Source organism: Bufo bufo, chromosome 7 (assembly GCF_905171765.1).
Source record: "Bufo bufo chromosome 7, aBufBuf1.1, whole genome shotgun sequence".
In the NCBI taxonomy this organism is placed as follows: Eukaryota; Metazoa; Chordata; class Amphibia; order Anura; family Bufonidae; genus Bufo; species Bufo bufo.
The window spans coordinates 184,135,064-184,156,348 of NC_053395.1; the positions used below are offsets into that span (position 1 = coordinate 184,135,064).

Genomic DNA, 21,285 nt, shown 5'->3' on the forward strand with positions numbered 1-21,285 from the left:
ACGAACGTCATGACTGAAAATGTTGATTTTCACAAAATGTTCTAGAAGATCTGCCTCAGGAAATTATCACCCTGTGTACAGCAAAGTTCTTTTTTTAAAATCTGCTTGATATTTATTGCCTCGGAACAGAAATCCCGGTCATAAACATAAAGCAGGATTAACGTTAAATGGCTTGTGTCAAGTTTTCAAGTTATCCCCTGTCCTATGGATAGGGGAATAAGTAGCCGACCACCGGGACCCCTTCCAATCACAAAAACAGGTGTCCCGTTCTGATGGCGCTGCAGCATTCATTCTCTATAGGAGTGCCGGTGATGGCCAAGTACATCGCTTGGCTTAGATCTGGTTGTCCCATAGAAAATAAATGGAGCAGCAACAATCATGCCCAACCTGCTGCTCCTATTCATACCAGTGCATGGGACCGCCGTTCAGTTGAATGATGAGGGTCTTGGGGTAGAATTAGATACTTATCCCCTACCCAGCAGATAGGGGGTAAGTTGCCTCTCTTTTCTGGTTTTATTCTGTTGACAGTTTTTTGGATAAATTAGGCCCACTAAGGGGTTATCCAGGTTTTAGAAACTGCTGGCCTATCCTTAGGACCGGTGGAGTCGCTTTGGCCTCTTCATATTATTATTATTATTTTTTTACGCTAGTCCATATTGCACAACACCGTAGTTTTCGCACTACCTGTGCTGTTACAGCAGCTTTATCCCACTCGCTTGAATGGGCCACAGCCCCTTCAAACAGATTGGTGGAGGTGCAGAGAGTTGGACCCCCTACAATCTAAGGCCTCATGCACACGACCGTTGTGTGCACCCGTGGCCGTTGTGCCGTTTTCCGTTTTTTTTTCGCGGACCCATTGATTTTCAATGGGTCCGTGGAAAAATCGGAAAATGCACCGTTTTGCAGCCGCATCCGTGATCCGTGTTTCCTGGCCGTGAAAAAAATATGACCTGTCCTATTTTTTTCACGGCCAACGGTTCACGGACCCATTCAAGTCAATGGGTCCGTGAAAGAACACGGATGCACACAAGCTTGGCATCCGTGTCCGTGATCCGTGGCCGTAGGTTAGTTTTTATACAGACGGATCCGAAGATCCGTCTGCCTAAAAGCTTTTTCAAAGCTGAGTTTTCACTTCGTGAAAACTCAGAACCGACAGTATATTCTAACACAGAAGCGTTCCCATGGTGATGGGGACGCTTCTAGTTAGAATACACTACAAACTGTGTACAAGACTGCCCCCTGCTGCCTGGCAGCACCCGATCTCTTACAGGGGGCCGTGATCAGCACAATTAACCCCTTCAGGTGCGGCACCTGAAAGGGTTAATTGTACTATCATATCCCCCTGTAAGAGATCAGGGCTGCCAGGCAGCAGGGGGCAGACCCTCCCCCCCCTCCCCAGTTTGAATATCATTGGTGGCCAGTGCGGCCCCCCCCCCCTCCCTCTATTGTAATAATTCGTTGGTGGCACAGTGTGCGCCCCCCCCCCCCCCCTCCCTCCCTCCATTGTAATAATTCGTTGGTGGCACAGTGTGCGCCCCCCCCCCCCCCCCCCCTCCCTCCATTGTAATAATTCGTTGGTGGCACAGTGTGCGCCCCCCCCCCTCCCTCCCTCCATTGTAATAATTCGTTGGTGGCACAGTGTGCGCCCCCCCCCCCCTTCCTCCCTCTATTGTAATAAATCGTTGGTGGTGGCACAGTGTGCGCCCCCCATTGCCCCCCCCCCCCTCCCTCTATAGCATTAACAATGTTGGTGGCCAGTGTGTGGCCTCCCATCTCCCCCCCCCCCCCCCCCCTTCGGGGTCCCAGTTTAATCGCTGGGGCTCCGATCGGTAACCATGGCAACCAGGACGCTACTACAGTCCTCGTTGCCATGGTTACTTAGCAATAGTACAATAGTAGAAGATTCATACTTACCTGCTGCTGGCTGCTGCTGCGATGTTCGTGTCCGGCCGGGAGCTCCACCTACTGGTAAGTGACAGTGACAGGTCTGTGCGGCGCATTGCTAAATGAACCGTCACTTACCAGTAGGAGGAGCTCCCGGCCGGACACGAACATCACAGCTCCCAGGTAAGTATGAATCTTGTACTATTGCTAGTAACCCGCTGCCACCAATGATCGGGGGGGGGGCGCAAGATGGGAGGCCGCACACTGGCCACCAATGTTGTTAATGCTATAGAGGGAGGGGGGCCAATGATTGCCACCAACGATTTATTACAATAGAGGGAGGAAGGGGGGGGGGCACACTGTGCCACCAACGAATTATTACAATAGAGGGAGGAAGGGGGGGGGCGCACACTGTGCCACCAACGATTTATTACAATGGAGGAAGGGGGGGGGGCCGCACTGGCCACCAATGATATTCAAACTGGGGAGGGGGGGGGGGTCTTCCCCCTGCTGCCTGGCAGCCCTGATCTCTTACAGGGGGATATGATAGTACAATTAACCCCTTCAGGTGCGGCACTTAAGGGGTTAATTGTGCTGATCACGGCCCCCTGTAAGAGATCGGATGCTGCTAGGCAGCAGGGGGCAGTCATGTACACAGTTTGTAGTATATTCTAACTAGAAGCGTCCCCATCACCATGGGAACGCCTCTGTGTTAGAATATACTGTCGGAAATGAGGTTTCACGATCTAACTCATATCCGACAGTATATTCTAACATAGAGGCGTTCCCATGGTGATGGGGACGCTTCAAGTTAAAATATACCATCGGATTGGAGAAAACTCCGATCTGATGGTATAAAAGGGACTCCGGACTTTACATTGAAAGTCAATGGGGACGGATCCGTTTGAAATGGCACCATATTGTGTCAACGTCAAACGGATCCGTCCCCATTGACTTGCATTGTAATTCAGGACGGATCCGTTTGGCTCCGCACGGCCAGGCGGACACCAAAATGACTTTTTTTTTTCATGTCCGTGGATCCGCCAAAAATCAAGGAAGACCCACGGACGAAAAAACGGTCACGGATCACGGACCTACGGACCCTGTTTTTGCGGACCGTGAAAAAAAACGTTCGTGTGCATGAGGCCTAATACTGATGACCTTTCCTAATGATAGGCATTCAGGGCTTAACCCCTTCATTCGATGGGATGGCAAGGAAACTGCCATCCCATCGAATGAGGATGACCTCTGTAGGTGAGGGATATCTCCACTGTATTGTAATAAGCTTCCAGGTTTAAATTTCATACACTCGCATATGCGTTGGAAAGCAGATGTTGCCCTTGGTCGGATTCAAACCTAGGACCCCAGCGCTGCAAGGCACCAGTACTAACCACTGAGCCACCGTGCAGCACTATTTTTCCGGCAGACTGTCAGCATTTATACCGTAAACCTGTCTGATACTGTTACAGTGAATGGGGATCCGGCGGTGTCTGATACGGTGACTCCTGTAGGCTGCTCCTCTCCCAGAACAGATTACCGACCTTCGCTAACGCATATGTGAACATAGGCTAAATCTTTGTTGGCAATTGCAAGACTGCGTTCCCTCCCATGTCCACCTGCTAAAATGAATCTTAACCACTTTGGCTGATGTATTTTCTCTTGAAATGCCAGCACATTAATGACTGAAAGGCAAAACCTGTAACGATCAGTATAAGAGGTTGACTATCCCCATTAATGTATCAATCAGAGGTCTTTTTGTGCCTCTGTGTTACCCTTTTCTTCTTGAATGTTATTTTACAACTCCTCCAGTCTGATACTGAAGCCAAGCTGCCAGGGTCTGTGCATTTTAAATCTACTGTAATTATTTCAATAAGCAGAAAATGTTTCCCGTACGGTCATAATGGCCATCTCTGCAGGAATAACAAGTATGAAATGAGCGTTTTAAAGGCCATTTTTGTGTGGCACAAATTTACATCTCCGCAAAAGTGAAGCAAGCTGTAGGTGTCAGCCTTTAAGTGGAATAATGACCATTTAAATAAGCTGGATTTTTAAGTACAAGCAATACTTCGCCACTGTACTGTGTGTAAGTTCTTATTTATTTATTTATTTATTTTTTCCCCTTTAGCTGCCAGGCAGTTTCACCTAATTTTTATTTATTTTTTTGCTTGTATGGTTGCTCTGTACTGGGTGGCAGGCTGCGAGAGATCCTCGGCTTAATCTAGGTAACGCCAGGATACCTTCCAGCATCCTCCTGTAATGAGAAACCCCCTAACTAATGATCCGCTCGGCATGTTGTTTGGCGCATTATAGTAAGTTACATAAGAGGAGAATCCAGCTCTTCGCTTAAACACAAATGCAATTATTTTGTATTCTGAATCCCCCCCGGCCGCTGTTTTAGAAAATCATATCCGATGCTTTTCCCAGCAGAAGATTATTGAGTTGATTTAGCACCGATTTTACTTAACAAAGCTTCAAACGCATTCCTACAGCGGAGTCAGAATAAAGGTGGGGGAGATATCAATGATGCATTCAAACCGAAATTCCTATTTTCAGGGCCATCAATGCGCCCCTCGGAGTTAATGGCGGAGATGAGAAACAGTGGGTTTGCACTGAAACAAAATGTACTGGGAAGAAACCTGACCGTAAATGATCCATCACAGGTAATGATTTTTTTATTTTTTATCAGTAAGCTGAAAATATCTGTAAATTTTCATGTGATTGCCCGGAAATTACAACTCATCGTTTGCTGATATGCATATCCATAGGGAAGAGAAAATGACAACACTAAAGTGGATCATGATGGCGTTTACATTATAATATAATTTTTTTTTTTTTTAAATGATTTTTGTTTCTTGCGGGGGTTTTGCAATAAAAAAAAAAGTGCTCTCCCCCAGCCCCCTGGAAGCCAAAGTGTGAACTTTAAGTAATAGCAGTTATCTCCTAGCCCATTGTTTGTTGCCTGCTGGCCGATTCAGAGCTTTGAAAAGGGAAGAATAGAAAGGATTGTGTTTCCGGATAGACACAATGGCGGATGGCGGCACTCCACATTGACTTGATAAAAACTGGGTGCATTAGATGGTATCATCCCGGCACGTGGAGATTGCTGTAATTGAATATTCATAATAAAAGGCAGACATCTTCACAGCAACTACGCATCTAAGTGTAAGACGGCCGCCGCCTGATGGCCACTCCATAAAGCCTTTTTCTGCAAGCAATCTGTTCCCCGACACTTTTTTAGTGATGGATTTGTCAAGAGCTTTTGAATCCAGACAAAGCCGGGTGTAGGTACAAACTGCACCATATTAGAACGGCTTGTAAAGGACATGGATATTACACGTGGTACATTGTATTACTGCCTTTATTGTATCTGCTCTTTGTGTGCGCTGTGTACTACAGCTTTTATAGCGGTCACCTGAAATAGTTTATACTGACAGAGTTGTCAGTAGCCCGTATACAAAGAGAATTTTTTTCTTTTTGCATGTTACATTTTATTAGTATAAATCGGGGTTATGATATATTTTTATTTTTATTTTTTTAAAGGGATTCTCCCGGCTTTTAATATTGATGACCTAAGATCGGTGGAGGTCTGACTCCCGGCACCCCTGCTGATCAGCTGTATGAGGAGACGGCGCACGCAGTGTGCACATGCCGTCTCCCGTCTTTCTTCCTGCTCTGCTGCTGCTTTGCGATAGACATACAGCAGCGGACAGGAAGGGAGAGGGCACGTGCCGTCTCCTCATGCAGCTGTGGATAGGTCATCCATATTAAAGGCCCAGAGAACCCCTTTAATGAAGATAAATGTCATTCAGGGAAATCCCATTATAAATTATTAAAAGAAAATAATGGGGCCTCCCCCAGCTGTAGTGTAAAATTGATTAAAATTCTGGCTGCCTCCAGCCACCCCTAGGGGGAGATTACTGCAGGCAGATTTATGTTTTAGTTTATTGTAGTTGTATAAATCTGTCTTCAATAAGCTCCCCCTAGTGGTGGCTGCAGACAGCCAGAATTTATTATTGGGCCGTGGACTCTCTTGACTATGAAACACTCTGAAAGGAGGCGAGGAATTTAAAGCTCTGTAACAAACATGGCACTTAGTCTCTTATAAATATACTAAACAATACTGAAATATACTAAATTAAAGGGATTTGGCCACTTTCTCATTAAATGTCAGAAATTGCCATGCATATAAATCTTATAAGGGGTCATTGTTTACTCTGGTACACAACCCATCCCTCCATGATCAACAGTGGAGACAACGGTGAAATGCCTTAGGGCTGTATTAGACAGCCGATCCTTCCCGGTAATCGCCTGCTCGCCAGCGGAGGAGAACGCTGCTATTACATGCAACTATCTCCTCCTCAGTATAGGGAGGAGTGATCATTACACCATCACTCTTCCCTTTACTGAATAATTGTTTGCAGGCAGCAGATCACAACTAGACACCGCTATCTGCCGTCTGCAAACATAGATTTTTTTTTTAACCTATCAAAAGATTTGGATTACCCTATGAAGTGTTTGCTCATTCATTGGGTAATCGGTGGCAGTATTACACTGCCAGATCATCGCTAACCAGTGTTACTACGAACGCTTGTTAGCGATCATCTGGCAGCAAATCTTAAGCACGTGACCACTTTCCTAGTTACCTCTTCTAAGCCAGTGCCGAAAGCCTTAAGCCCATGCAGAGAATTAAAAAAAAAAAAAAAGGTTTTGTCAGAGCCCTTGGAAAAACTTTAAGTATAGTAGCTTGATGTATACATTTAAGGAGGCCATTAAATATGGCAGCTTCATACCATGGTCCGCACCATCTGATGGTGGATGCTGATTCTTTTTCTTTTCCTCCAGGGATATGTCGTCAGTGAACCTGAGGAAGATGATCCAGAAGTCGAATTTTTAAAATCCTTATCTACAAAACAAAAACAGAAGCTTTTAAGGTAATTCATCATCTGGTTTCATGTCTTGAATACATACATACCGATAGAAAAATGGTACCACACCGGAAGGTACTCGCAGAAGGACTCTTCAGTCCATGTATCGCGTAGGAAACTCACAGCACCCTTCTTATATTCAAAATAAGTGATTTTATTAGTTCACACCAGATCAAATGATCCATGCAACAGAAGTGAACGAAGGTTCAATCTTCTTCAGCATAAAGACATAAGAAGTATTTCTAGATTGTGCTATGGTCTAGTTCAAAGGGGTTCTCCGGGCTTTTAATATTAAAGATCTATCCTCAGGATAGTACATTAATATCAGATCGGCGAGGGTCTGACACCCGGCACCCCCGCCAATCGGCTGTTTGAGGAGACGGCATGCACACGTGCCTTCTCCCTTCTCTTCCTGCTCACCGCTGATGTCCACGGCAAAGCAGCAGCAAAAAGAAAGAGAGACGGCACGTGCACTCTGCGTGCACCGTCTCCTCATACAGCTGATCTGATATTCATGACCTATCCTGAGGATTGGTCATCAGTATTAAAAGCCTGGACAACCCCTTTAAAGGCTATGTAGACCTTTTTTGGATCAAATTTTTTTTATTTTATTATTTCATTGTACTTATTTTGAGCTAAAAATAATTATTTCAATTGGTCATTATTAACAATATGGAATCCTTTCTTGTGTACCGAGCTGACATACTCTACTAGTTGCCTGTGGATTTTCTGTCTTTTCCGTAATTTGGGGAGCAGACGGACTCCTTATCTCTGCTCTCTGACATTATAAACACTCATTAAAGCTCAGTCCTTATCGTACTGATAAGAATGTGGCTTAAATAAGTTTTTATGACCTCTTTAGTAGTTTAGAGATTAGGGTAATTTAGATGACGGCACAAAGTGAAAGTACCAGTAACACAGCTAGAAAAACTGTTAATCCTTTGACAGAACAGCTCAATATTTTTAATAAAGGCCAATTGAAAATATGATTTTTATCCAAAAATAGGTTAAATGCAATCATAAAAAAATCGACTCCAAAGGTGTACATATCCTTTTAAGGCCTTTCTCAAGCAGAATCTGGATCAGAAAAGGATTGAATCTATGGATGTGGAGTAAGCTGCTGCAGGTGTGCTGAAAAGATCTTCCTCCGCATCCGTAGAGTCCCCTCTTTTCTGATGCAGATTCAGCTTAAGAAAGGTCTTAATCTAGACCGAAATGTCACATAACACAATCTGGAAATACTTATTTTGCATTTATGCTGAAAAAAATTGAACATTCATTCACTTCTTATTGCACTGATCATTGGATATGGTGTGAACTGAAAAAATTCCCATCTATTTTGCATTATAAGAAGCATAGCATGAATTTTCTACATGCACAGTCAGTGGATTCTGCCGTTTACCACACGGTATAGTGCAGCAGCAGTTCTTACCTGTGTGGTTAGGACCACAGATTGCCTACTAGTCAGTGTAGATAGCAGTAGATTGTCATAGGGGTCACAGGTCGCAATGACAACATTTCATAGACGTTCGCTATAAACCACCATTGAACAAATGTCTACAGTCTTCCCAGATATAAACGAATAAGATTCAGCGGGTTGTGCCACAAAAGTAATTCTATAATTTCAAACCACTACCTACATCTGAATACTTTTGTAATAGCATGGAATTAAAAATTTAGTGTAGCCAGTTCCTTATTTCTTCACCTCCACTGAGGTGGTCGCACGCGCTCAGTTTCAATCTTCAATTTCCACCAGCCCTATCTTGTGTTAGATTGCAGAAAAGAAGATGGGGCTGGTGAACAGAACAATCGGAGCAATGAATAGGGAGATCTGTGGCTCCATGTGAGGTCCAGGGCTGGTTCTAGCTTTGTTAGAAAGAGGTCGTCATGTCATATTTTTTTTTTTTTTTTTCATTTTTACATCGGTTATGGCATAACCCCTTGAAAGTTGTTTAACTCGTTCTATTCCCTGTACTAAATGTTATAATCCTAAGCAGACGCAAGGAGCCTAATATATTTGATTTAACAGCTCGTATATTAGGTTTTTGCTTTGACATTACCCCATTCTGTCTCATTGGTTTATGTAGTTATGGTCCCCGTTTGTAGGTACAGAAATCGTCATTTGGGGCACTATACCGCTAGAGCGCCAATGCTTCTTTATTCTAGCGATTGAGGAGGTTTTCAATTCACGAGCCCCTTACAGATCCATTTCTGGTAGTGCCTAGAGGATGCTGTACCAATACTTGCTTAAATTCAGCATTTGTGTAGGTGATGACGACTGTTTACCTATATGATGAGAAATTCCCGCTTGAGCCCAGAGGGGGGACGTTTTACAGTTTACGGCTGTCACATCATTTGCTTTGTGATCATATAACGCGCCATGCGTTCATTCTTCTGTTGTATACAACTATACGTGCAGCTCATCAAATCTGACCGTGTTCTACAGGGGGTGTCCTTATTTATTTTCATGTCCCCGTTCTTTATGGTGGTAGACAAATATGAAGTCTGATCTACCAGCAGGATCCATGCGCTTGTAAAGTGGCCATGTATACTGTAATTGGTTCGTCCATTGAAAGAGAATATTCAACCGTGCACAGAAGAATTACAGGCTTTAGAGCTGAAGTTGTTGAATAGTCTGTCTATTGGTTAACGCTGTTTTGACAGCAGGGGTGCCTGCCTCGCAGAAAACAATGGTGGGTGTTACAAAAATTACAGATGTATACATTTTATTAGAATGTAAAGCTATTGCAAACCGCACAGTGTTGTTAATCTGCCATATTATATATTTTTTTTTCTCCCCATGGATAAAAGCCTTCTCTAGTTATGTGGGCACATAGAATGAGTTTTTAATTTTTTATTTTTTTCTGAAGGTGGATGGTATTTTCTATTGTCGGTAACTCATCTGAGTTATATATAGGCAGGGACATTAACATCACAATACTTGTGGATGGGGTTTTCCAAAATACCCATTCACACGAGCACAAAAACATCAGAATGCTGCAGATTTTGAGGTCCACAGCAGGCTCCTTTGGGGTCATTGGCGTTTTCTATGCCAGTCTTGACATCCCCTCCACCACTGGGGGATGCGCTTTAAGGGGTTATCTGGTGAAGTCATATTGATGGCCTATCCTTAGGATAGGTCATAGATATCAGATCGGTGGGTACGAAACTGTATGGCGAGGCTGCACCTCAGCCATTGACTTCACCGTACACCTTACGTACACTAGGCGCACTTCAGTCTCATGCAACTGAATGGGTCTGGGCTGCAATACCAAGCACAGCCGCTATCCAATGTGCGGCACCGTGAGCTGTGAGGAGGCCACCGCGCTCACAGTAGCCCCAGTGACCGCCATGGCTTCTTCAAGCAGTCTGGGAGTCGGACCCCAACAGTTTTCAAATTGATGTCCTATACGGAGAAAGGAATATCAATGTTTCAGTTCCTACTGACTCTCCCGTGTGTTGTCAATGGCAGTTGTGGAGAAAGCTGCTGCCAGAAACCTGGTGGTGGCTTATGGCCTGCCGGAGCAAAGGGGTCAGGCATTGAACGTCATGATATTTTGGGGATATAGCCACTCGCCCTCCGTACACATTAGTCAGCTGGTTAGGCCGACGATAATCTAATGGGTATGGGAGCATTTACCCTGATGGGTTGTCTTGAAATATCCAGTGTCTATATATAAAGGACATATGGATGACACAGAGGGGGGTTGCCCCCATCCCTGTGAGCCAGAATGGATAGGACTCTGCTGGACGCCATGCATTTATGCATTACATGCATTTGAATGTCCAGTGTGTGATCTGATGTAAAGTACATTTCCACTGTATTTGGCCTAGACACAGATTCCAGAGGCAGTAGGCTGAAAATAAATCTGCATCACCTTGTGCCCCATTCACCGTTTTGTATGTTTCCTTCTATATTATTTACACTATTTTACTCATTGACATTGCCCTTGGATAAAACCTTAGTTTTTTTTGTAGATGTAGTTGCATAGACTTGGACACAAGGAAGCCTAATGCTTGCATTTAGCAGCCATTGCATGGAGTTATTGAAATGACTGTATTTAATTTTTTTTAACCCCTTGTCAACCGCCCATTGACTGCATACATCCAGACGTATCTCTGCATGGATGTTTTAAAATTGTGTGGGAGCAAGAAGCCCGTTGTCAGACAGCAGGGCTCCCCACAGAGAAGGAGGGGATGCTTTTTACCGTCCCTGCTTTCCCATCGCTCTATACATGGCACTGAACAAGCGCTGCATATGAAGATCAGGAAATAGCAATGCACTTCCTGCTATGGTCCCATGTGATCGTCGGGGGCAAGTGGTCTGCATGAGCTGCTAGGTCTCAGCAGACCCAGGGATCAGCCCTGCAGTTAGGATGTACAATGCTCTACAACCTCTCAAGGGGCTGTGTTCCCCCTGTAAGTTGGGCAAACGTAGCAGCGCCAGTTACAGAAGAAATAACATTACTTTTTTTTTTTTTTCATTGCTAAATGTCCCCCAAAAGATTTTTATGATATTATGGGGGCACAAAGTGTAAAATAACACTTAAAAAAAAAATATAAGAATAATAATAAAACGCCACCACAAGCTGCAACACAGCTTCTAGCCCCACCCCTAGTTACCATAACTCGTATATCCAATATATGTAAGCAATTGTTATGGAAAGGGCACGTGAGGGGGGGAAAAAAAAAAACTATTCCCCCTTTTTTTTTTTTTCCTTTTTACAAATAATGAAAACAAATACTAAAATAAAAATTATAAAATAAAGCCTCGTCTGACCGAAAAAAGGGGCAAAAATTATTTACCGTATTTTTCACTTTAGGATACTTTCACACTGGCGGTTTTCTTTTCCGGCACTGAGTTCCATCCTAGGGGCTCAATACCGGAAAAGAACTGATCAGTTTTATCCCCATGTATTCTGAATAGAGAGAAATCCGTTCAGGATGTCATCAGTTCAGTCACTGAACGGCGTTTTGGACAGAGGAAATACCGCAGCATGCTGCGGTATTATCTCTGTCCATAATTTTGGATCAGTTTCCGGAATGCCGGATCCGGCATTAATTTACATTGAAATGTATTAGTGCCGGATCCGGCATTAAAAATGCCGCAATGCGCAGACTGGTAAAAATGTGAAAAAAAAAAAATAGAAACAGATCCGTTTGTCCGTATGACAAACGGAGAGATGGATCCGTTCTTGCAATGCATTTGTGATCCGGATCAGTCTACAAATGCTGTCCGTTTGCATGCAGATTGCTGGATCCGGCAGGCAGTTTCGGCGACTGAACTGCCTGCCGGAATCAAAGAACGCAAGTGTGAAAGTAGCCTTATGAGACACACACCTAGGTTTTAGAGGAGGAAAATAAGAAAATAAATATATTTTTCATCCAGCCTCAGGTCAGACCCCCAATTTTCATCAGACCTCAGATCAGACCCCCATCAGAGATAAAATAAATAAATTAACTTACCTCTCTTGCTCTGCTGCTACTCTGCAGATCCAGCGGTCTCTCCTCCAGTCACTATTTCGTGTTTTTCTCTGGGCGCCACTCTGCACAGTGACCTGACTGTGTACAGAGGATAGTGCAGCGCCCAGAGGAAGACCAGGGTGTGATGAGTACAGGCAGCTCTACACTGCCCGCACCTCCTGCCTACTAGTGAGCGCTTCCATAATGGGTGAAAAAGTGCATCTTATAAAGCGAAAAATACGGTACATAACTGTATGGGGGGAAAAAAATGCCCCTTAGTCAGTAAGGGGGGTAAATGGCCTAGTTTTGAACTGATTAAATATGCTATAAGTATTTCTGTAACCCAGCACAGATGTAATGTTGATTCCTGTAGATGATTACTTTAAATACATTATGATTTCTGTTTCACATTTTAGAAAGCTAGATCGTCTGGAAAAGAAAAAGAAGAAAAAGGAAAAGAAAAAGAAGGCACAAAAGAAAAAAAACAAAATTAAGCACAAGAAACGCAAAAGCAGCAGTACCTCTGACTCCTCTTCAAGTAGTGACAGTGAATCCACCAGCGATGAGAAGGAGAAGCAGCGTAGGAAGAAGTCCAAGAATAAGAAGCCTGCCAAAGACTCTGAAGATAGTAGCAGTGACGATGAAGACCAATCTCGGTCAAAGAGAAACAAAGATTCAGATAAGCCTTCCACTAGCCACAGAAAAAGTCAGGGTGGGCAAGAGGACTGCAAGAGCAGTAAAGATCATCAGAGGTCCCATGATCAAAAAGAAGAGCGGGAACACCACAGAACACAGGACGACAGCTGGGGTTATCAAAAGGAACCAAGAACGGAGAAGAGTCATAGACCTGAAAAATCTAGATCTTGCAGAAGTCCAAGCAATGAACGATCTAGAAGCCACCGGCATAGAAGCAGGAGTTCAAGCAGAAGTAACCACAGAAATAGGAGAGAATATGAGGATGGAAAAGATAAGGGGAAGAGCCGAGATGAAAGAAGCCAAAGTAGGAGCAGAGAGAGAGATCATAACAGGAGATAGACAAGGTGTACATAATTTCACTTCCAGCTTCTTCACATGTGGTTTAAACATCTCTTTCCTATTCTATTAAACTGGTTAGATCTTCATAGCAGCTAAGAGCAAGTTGAGTTTTTAGATGCTTCATAGCATGTTGTCTTCTCTTCCTGCCTTGATATTTATGTTGACATTTTTAAGCATTTCATGTTCAGGGCCTTTGTGGAATTAATACTTTTTTATTTGAAAGAATGATCTCCTGCCTCCGACTTGAAAAGGCGCAATAAAATCAAATGCAAGTCCATTTTTCTGACCTCTGCTATTACTTTTATCTACAAATCTATCATTTTATTTATTACCCTTTTTTCATTTGAAGCTCTTTAAAACCATATTGGCACGGCTTCCCGATGCAGCAGGGTTGTAATACCAGCATGTAGTGGTGTCTGTGCAATACACAGACAGAAGACAGTACGGCACATTCAGCCATGCACGGCTAGGGGGGTCTCATCTGTAACATAGGACTAGTGATGAGCGAAGTTATGACAAATTCGATTCGGCTGCTTACCGAATTTCACAAAGAAATTAAATTTGTGACTATTACTTTGTGATCACGCCGCCCCCGGTCATTCATTCCCTCCCTCAGATTCCATGTTCATCGCTGGTCGTGGCATCTGATGCTACAATTGTAGGCTTTCAGCAGTCAATCCAGAACAAAAACAAAAACATACTCGCCTGATCCATTTGCTCGAGGAGAGGCTGTTGCGGTCATCTTGATTTGAAGACACCACGCAAAATCTCGTGAGGTGACATGATGACGTCATCACACTGGTCGGGCGCGGTGACATCACTGATGACGTGACAGCGCCCTGACGTGGTGACGTCACACGTCATCCCGCGTGAGTTTTCCTATGGGATCTTCAATCAAGATGATCACGATGGCCTCTCTGCAAGCAAATGGATGAGGCGAGTATGTTGTGTGTTTTTTTTTTTTTTTTTTGTTTTTTTGCCGCCATCTCAGGAAAGATAGATTCGTTACCACGAAGCGCAAGGAAATTCAGCTCTTCGGCAAATCTAATTGTCCCTGAAATTCGGATCGAAGTCAATTTTGTTTTGACTTCAATTCGTTCAATACTACGTAGGGCTTGCCTATATGGCCATATTTATGGTCAGCGTTTCCTTGTTGGTGTGTACACCAGAGAACTCTCCCAGTGTATACTCCAACACATGTAAAGGTATGTCAGACGGGGGCAAGGATAGGCCAGTGGGATCTGTTTGGCATTGATACATGACCGAAAGGGTTTAACCAGCTCCCAACTTGTCACGTGTTCACATCATAGTCCATATCTCCAACGGTGCAAGGAACACATATATAAATTGAGTTACCAGTAACTTCCTTATGATATAAGCTACATACAGACCCATCCTGTAGTCTTCTCAGCCCAGTCCAAATCACAGGTGCACAGAGAACTGATTGCTGCATCCAAAGCAAAGAGCTCCAGCGCCTTTTCAATAAAACATATTCTTTATTGACATTATGTTAATATAGTGTCCATAAGGAAGCAGTTCAATAGAACTAGAGCTCTTGCGCGTTTCAAGCATTTGCTGCTCTTGATCACAGCATGAATAGTCATTAACAGAAAGTGCATTTAAAATAAACAATAGACCACAGTGCATGTGCCATCTCCCTTAGGGCTCATGCACATCAACGTAGGTATTTTGCAGTCCACAAAAAAAAAAATGGCTGACGTCCGTGTGTATTCTGTATTTTGCGGAGCAGAACAGCTGGCCCCTAATGGAACAGTCCTATCCTTGTCCATAATGCAGACAATAATAGGACATGTTCTATCTCTTTGCAGAACGGACATACAGAAACGGAATGCACATGGCGTAACTTCCTTTTTTTTTTTGTGGACCTATTGAAATGAATTGGTTCTGCATACGGACCACAAAAAAACCCGGAATGGACACAGAAAGAAAATACTTTTGTGTGCATGAGCCCTTATAGGCTATGGAAACCTCTGGAGCAATTTTTTTTATGATTGCATTATATTCACTTTTTGCAGTCTGTCTTTATTAAAAATGTTCAGCCTTTTCTGAAATACAGGGTTAAAAATCAGTCAGAATCTTATCATCTGCCTTTTGTGTTGCTCTTATCTCTGATCTGACCTCATAAACATTCATTTTAAGCCAGTTTGATAAGAATTGATCTATGAGTGTTTGTGGTCAGGAAATCAGATCTACAAATGAGCCGTCAGATGATGGGATTCAAAGAGAACGGAAACAGATTTTTCACTGTTGTATCTCAGAAATGGCTGAACGTTTTTAATAAAAACCAAATGATAAAATTAGTTTTAGCACAAAATGTAGTCGTTAAAAACAAAATTCTTCCAAATGTGTTCATAGCCTTTAACTGTATGACACCAGGTGTCCACATTACAGGTCTAAAACACCACAACTCATTTGAACTTCATAAATCTATGTGAAGGAGGTAAAAGAGAAGCTGTACACGTTACATGACTGCATCGAGCCGTCTTTGGGACACATGGCACCATGGGCATAGCTATAGGGGGTGCAGAGGTAGCAGTCGCTTCTGGGCCCAGGAGCCTGAGGGGCCCCAAAGACCCTTGTGCCGCATAAGAAGACACCGGTATTCTAGAAAGTGCATGTTGGTCAAGTTACACCTCTGGCTGGAGGGAAGGGGTTAGGTCAAGAATTGGGCATTGAGGAGTTTGCCTTAGTCAGCAAGATGCTATGTGCTTCCCTGGCCACAAAGGAAGGGGGGGCCCATGCTGAACTTTTGCACCAGGGCCCATGAGCCTTTACCTACACCCCTGCATGGCACGAAGATTGTCAGGCAGGTTAATGCATTCAATGAGTAAGGCCTCATGCACACGACAGTGTTTTTTCACTGTCAGTGATTTGGCTTCAGTGGTCCGTGTCCGATTTGGCTTCAGTTGTGTTTCCTTGTGTCTTCCTTTTTTTTTTGTCTGACGGGGGGGGGGGGGGTGTAAAGGAAGGTTAATGAAAAGTGTAATTTTATTGCACCAAGGTCTTGTAGAAAAAAAACGGACACTGATGACATACCAGTTGTGCATCCGAATGCAGGTTATATTTTTTTGACGGACTGGAATCACGGATGCGGAGAAAAAACTGAGGACTATCAGTTTTTTTTCACAGCTCCATAGAAATGAATGGGACCTGCGCTAAACTGTGAAAAATGGTGGAACGGACTCGGATGCACACAACAGTCGTGTGAATGGAGCCTAAGCCGTACACTGTTCAGTCAGTACTGGAGAATAAACTTTATAACTGCCTCCCGTAATCTACTCGTCACCTGTCAGCGGTCGATCTGTCCCTCTCCCCCTGACTTACATTGATAGGTTTATAGAAGTCATCGCTGCATCTGTTCCTTTTTATTCGACGCTGCCTGCTATTTTTGAAAACTCTCCTCCCTGTGAACACACACCATTCTACAAATTGTCATTATCTTGTCAATATTCCCCAGCCATATTACATGGCACTATTACGGGTTTGAAACGTAGGGCATTTTTCATTATGTAAATTATTATTCATTTTGAAAATACATCTGTAACTATCCCATTTTGCAGTAAACACGTGTGGTTAAATTATTTTCTTAACTAGTTGTTGCTTTTAAGGATTTCATTCTAATATACATATTAAAGTATATTTTCATCTGTCTGTACAGTATATATATATATAATAAAATGGCTGCACACAATTATACATACAAACAATAGAGCTAAGAAATTAAGAAATCGGGGTCATTCTAAATAAGTGGTACAATACCAACTATAAATTAGTTATTGGAAGCTCTTAGCGCACATATTTGATCAAACGTGCGTCAGGCCCATCTACCAGGCATCAAGGTGGCTATCACTAAATATACTGCCTCACTTTGGATTTAAGCCTACAATATTCAGGGCAGTGTAGGAACCAGCTACAAACGTACTCTGCTCAGAAGTCCCAGGTAGATGGGCGTGTTCAGTCTAAAAGAGGCGCTACCCTAAATATATACCACAAGAGAATTTAGACTAGAACCTTCAGAATGACGCCTGGTAGATGGCCTGACACACGGTTGATCAAATATGTGCGCCAAGAGCTTCCATTGACTCATTTATAGTCGGTATTGTACCACTTTTATTTAGAATGACCCCCATTTCTTAGCTCTATTGTTTGTATGTATAATGGTGTGCAGCCATTTTATTTTTTATAATCCTGTTTGCTTCATGGATATGCACCTGTGATTCTGAAGGTTCTAGTCTACATTCTCTTGTAGTATATATTGAGGGTAGCGCCTCTTTTAGACTGAACACGCCCATCGACCTGGGACTTCTGAGCAGAGTTCGTATGTAGCTGGTTCCTACACTGCCCTGAATATTGTAGGCTTAAGTAAGTCCAAAGTGAGGCAGTATATTTAGTGATATAGACCTATCTGCGGAAGCCATCTTGACGCCTGGTAGATGGGCCCGACACGTTTGATCAAATATGTGCGCTAAGAGCTTCCAATAACTGATTTATAGTAGGTATTGTTATTGTACCACTTTTATTTAGAATGTCCCCCATTTCTTAGCTCTATTGTTTGTATGTATAATGGTGTGCAGCCATCTTGTTAGTTATTTATATATACAGGTCCTTCTCAAAAAATTAGCATATTGTGATAAAGTTCATTATTTTCTGTAATGTACTGATAAACATTAGACTTTCATATATTTTAGATTCATTACACACAACTGAAGTAGTTCAAGCCTTTTCTTGTTTTAATATTGATTATTTTGGCATACAGCTCATGAAAACCCAAAATTTCTATCTCAAAAAATTAGCATATCATGAAAAGGTTCTCTAAACGAGCTATTAACCTAATCATCTGAATCAACTAATTAACTCTAAACACCTGCAAAAGATTCCTGAAGCTTTTAAAAACTCCCAGCCTGGTTCATTACTCAAAACCGCAATCATGGGTAAGACTGCCGACCTGACTGCTGTCCAGAAGGCCATCATTGACACCCTCAAGCAAGAGGGTAAGACACAGAAAGAAATTTCTGAACGAATAGGCTGTTCCCAGAGTGCTGTATCAAGGCACCTCAGTGGGAAGTCTGTGGGAAGGAAAAAGTGTGGCAGAAAACGCTGCACAACGAGAAGAGGGGACCGGACCCTGAGGAAGATTGTGGAGAAGGACCGATTCCAGACCTTGGGGGACCTGCGGAAGCAGTGGACTGAGTCTGGAGTAGAAACATCCAGAGCCACCGTGTACAGGCGTGTGCAGGAAATGGGCTACAGGTGCCGCATTCCCCAGGTCAAGCCACTTTTGAACCAGAAACAGCGGCAGAAGCGCCTGACCTGGGCTACAGAGAAGCAGCACTGGACTGTTGCTCAGTGGTCCAAAGTACTTTTTTCGGATGAAAGCAAATTTTGCATGTCATTCGGAAATCAAGGTGCCAGAGTCTGGAGGAAGACTGGGGAGAGGGAAATGCCAAAATGCCTGAAGTCCAGTGTCAAGTACCCACAGTCAGTGATGGTCTGGGGTGCCATGTCAGCTGCTGGTGTTGGTCCACTGTGTTTTATCAAGGGCAGGGTCAATGCAGCTAGCTATCAGGAGATTTTGGAGCACTTTATGCTTCCATCTGCTGAAAAGCTTTATAGAGATGAAGATTTCATTTTTCAGCGCGACCTGGCACCTGCTCACAGTGCCAAAACCACTGGTAAATGGTTTACTGACCATGGTATTACTGTGCTCAAGTGGCCTGCCAACTCTCCTGACCTGAACCCCATAGAGAATCTGTGGGATATTGGGAAGAGAAAGTTGAGAGACGCAAGACTCAACACTCTGGATGAGCTTAAGGCCGCTATCGAAGCATCCTGGGCCTCCATAACACCTCAGCAGTGCCACAGGCTGATTGCCTCCATGCCACGCCGCATTGAAGCAGTCATTTCTGCAAAAGGATTCCCGACTAAGTATTGAGTGCATAACTGAACTTGATTATTTGAAGGTTGACTTTTTTTGTATTAAAAACACTTTTCTTTTATTGGTCGGATGAAATATGCTAATTTTTTGAGATCGGAATTTGGGGTTTTCATGAGCTGTATCCCAAAATCATCAATATTAAAACAAGAAAAGGCTTGAACTACTTCAGTTGTGTGTAATGAATCAAAAATATATGAAAGTCTAATGTTTATCAGTACATGACTAGATTATATATATTCCTACCTATGCTTTCTACTAAAATGAATGGACACACACTCAGAATTACATTGCTAGCTTCCATAGAGCTGTTAGTAGGAGGCAGGTAGGTGACAGATGTATTAAACTGAGGGTTGGGTGTTGTGGCTTGAATTTTTTAGCCCTAAAATTTGGCCATATTATGGCCTTGTGAAATCTGTTTCAAGGGGTTTTTCTGGAGTAAAATATTAATGACCTATCCTGAATTGGTCAGCCATATCGCATTTGTCAGGGCTCGACTCCCAGCACACCTGTTGTAAGGGGCTGTGGCACTCGGGCGGATGGCTCGGCCTGTGACGTCACAGGGCCTTTCTGCAGCTCAGTCCTATCCAAGTGAATGGGACTGAGCTGCAGTATCAAGCACTGCCACTATACAATGTACAGCACTGTGCTTGGTATATTATGAAGAGAGCCGTGGACTCTTCAGCTGATTAGCAGCGTGGCGGGAGTCAGGCGTAATATTCATAACCAATCCGGCAGTCTGTCTCCATTCATTTCTATGGGAAATAGAAGGGAAGCTGAGTACAGTGCTCTACAATCTGCGACGGCACCATTGATACCAGGAGATACAGAACCCCTGTTCTTGCAATCAGGACGGTCCCAGCAGTTGCACCCCTTAAGGCTGGATTCAAACAGTTTAGACCGTGTTAACATCTCGTTTTTGTTTTCCGTTCTACTGATCCGTCAAAGCATCATGCAGGACTTTTTTTCCCATCTAAAATAACGGATCTCTGATGGAACTGACAAAGAAACAAACGGATGCAAAATGAGCACAACGGATGCTCGAAATAAAGGATCTCTTTTGTTATTTGTTAAATTTTCTGTTCTAACGTATCAGAAGAAGAGAAAACAAAACTGTGATATGAAGCCAGCCTCGGTGGCATTTTCCACTCTTATGTTTGCCTTATGCTTTATTATTGCTGAAAAGCCTCAGCACCGGATGTTAGCTGAACGTCTATGGGAGATCTGAAATTAAATCTGAAAGACATACATGTTTTTTATTCTACTAGTAGCATTTTTTTTTTCATTAGTTTTTTTTTTTTTTGTCTCTGGCATTTTTATGCTAAATATGACATTGAAGCGAAGGCATTTTTAAATCCCATTTTGTGTAGGGAAAAATACCGGAAATAATCCAATTTATATTTATAACACAAAAACACCATTAAAATATGCAAAAAAAGCATGCATTTTTCTAATGTTTTTAGCAGTAAAAAAATGTGTGAAGGGGTTCCGATATCGGGTTGCTTCATTTGCTTTCTTTTTAGTGTCACAATTGGTCACATTTCGGAAAATGTAAAAAGATCAGTATTCCCCGAGATCACAATGGTTACTGCTCCACCATTCAACGCCCATTAGACCTCAGTTCAGTGCAAAAGCGAATATAAAACTACGTACGATAACAATCTCTAGATACATATGTTAAATCCCGGTATTACATCAGGAACCTCCTTTACCCTCATTCCCACACATTCTCCTCTATTTATAGAGCATAACTTTACATTTATATTTTTATGCCTTTTGTTGATCCTTCACAAAGCCTGACAAATAGCACTGGAACAACTGGACCTTCTAGAAGAACTTCACATGATAATCCGCTCGGCTAAAATTCACATTCCTTTAATATTCGCCAGTGGCTTACTGATCGGAAGAAAGCGGCAAACCTGTTCATTATGTTGTCATAGAGCCAATTAACACCAAGCAGAAATAGCAACATGTTTTAAAGCCTCAACCTTCCTTTTCTCAGTCTGGAAAAACATATATAATTTT

At 43.0% G+C, this 21,285-nt stretch overlaps 1 protein-coding gene across 1 annotated transcript in view; it reads left to right on the forward strand.

Annotated features, from left to right (window-relative positions):
- The window catches only part of CIR1 (corepressor interacting with RBPJ, CIR1), a 31,115-nt gene extending 17,529 nt beyond the window's left edge, over positions 1 to 13,586 (forward strand). The window contains exons 8-10 of the mRNA XM_040441865.1: positions 4,438 to 4,544; positions 6,727 to 6,815; positions 12,689 to 13,586. Of these exons, the coding sequence (XP_040297799.1) occupies positions 4,438 to 4,544; positions 6,727 to 6,815; positions 12,689 to 13,307 (815 nt within the window). The 3' untranslated portion in view covers positions 13,308 to 13,586. The remainder of the gene's footprint in view (positions 1 to 4,437; positions 4,545 to 6,726; positions 6,816 to 12,688) is intronic.
- Positions 13,587 to 21,285: the final 7,699 nt, after the last annotated feature.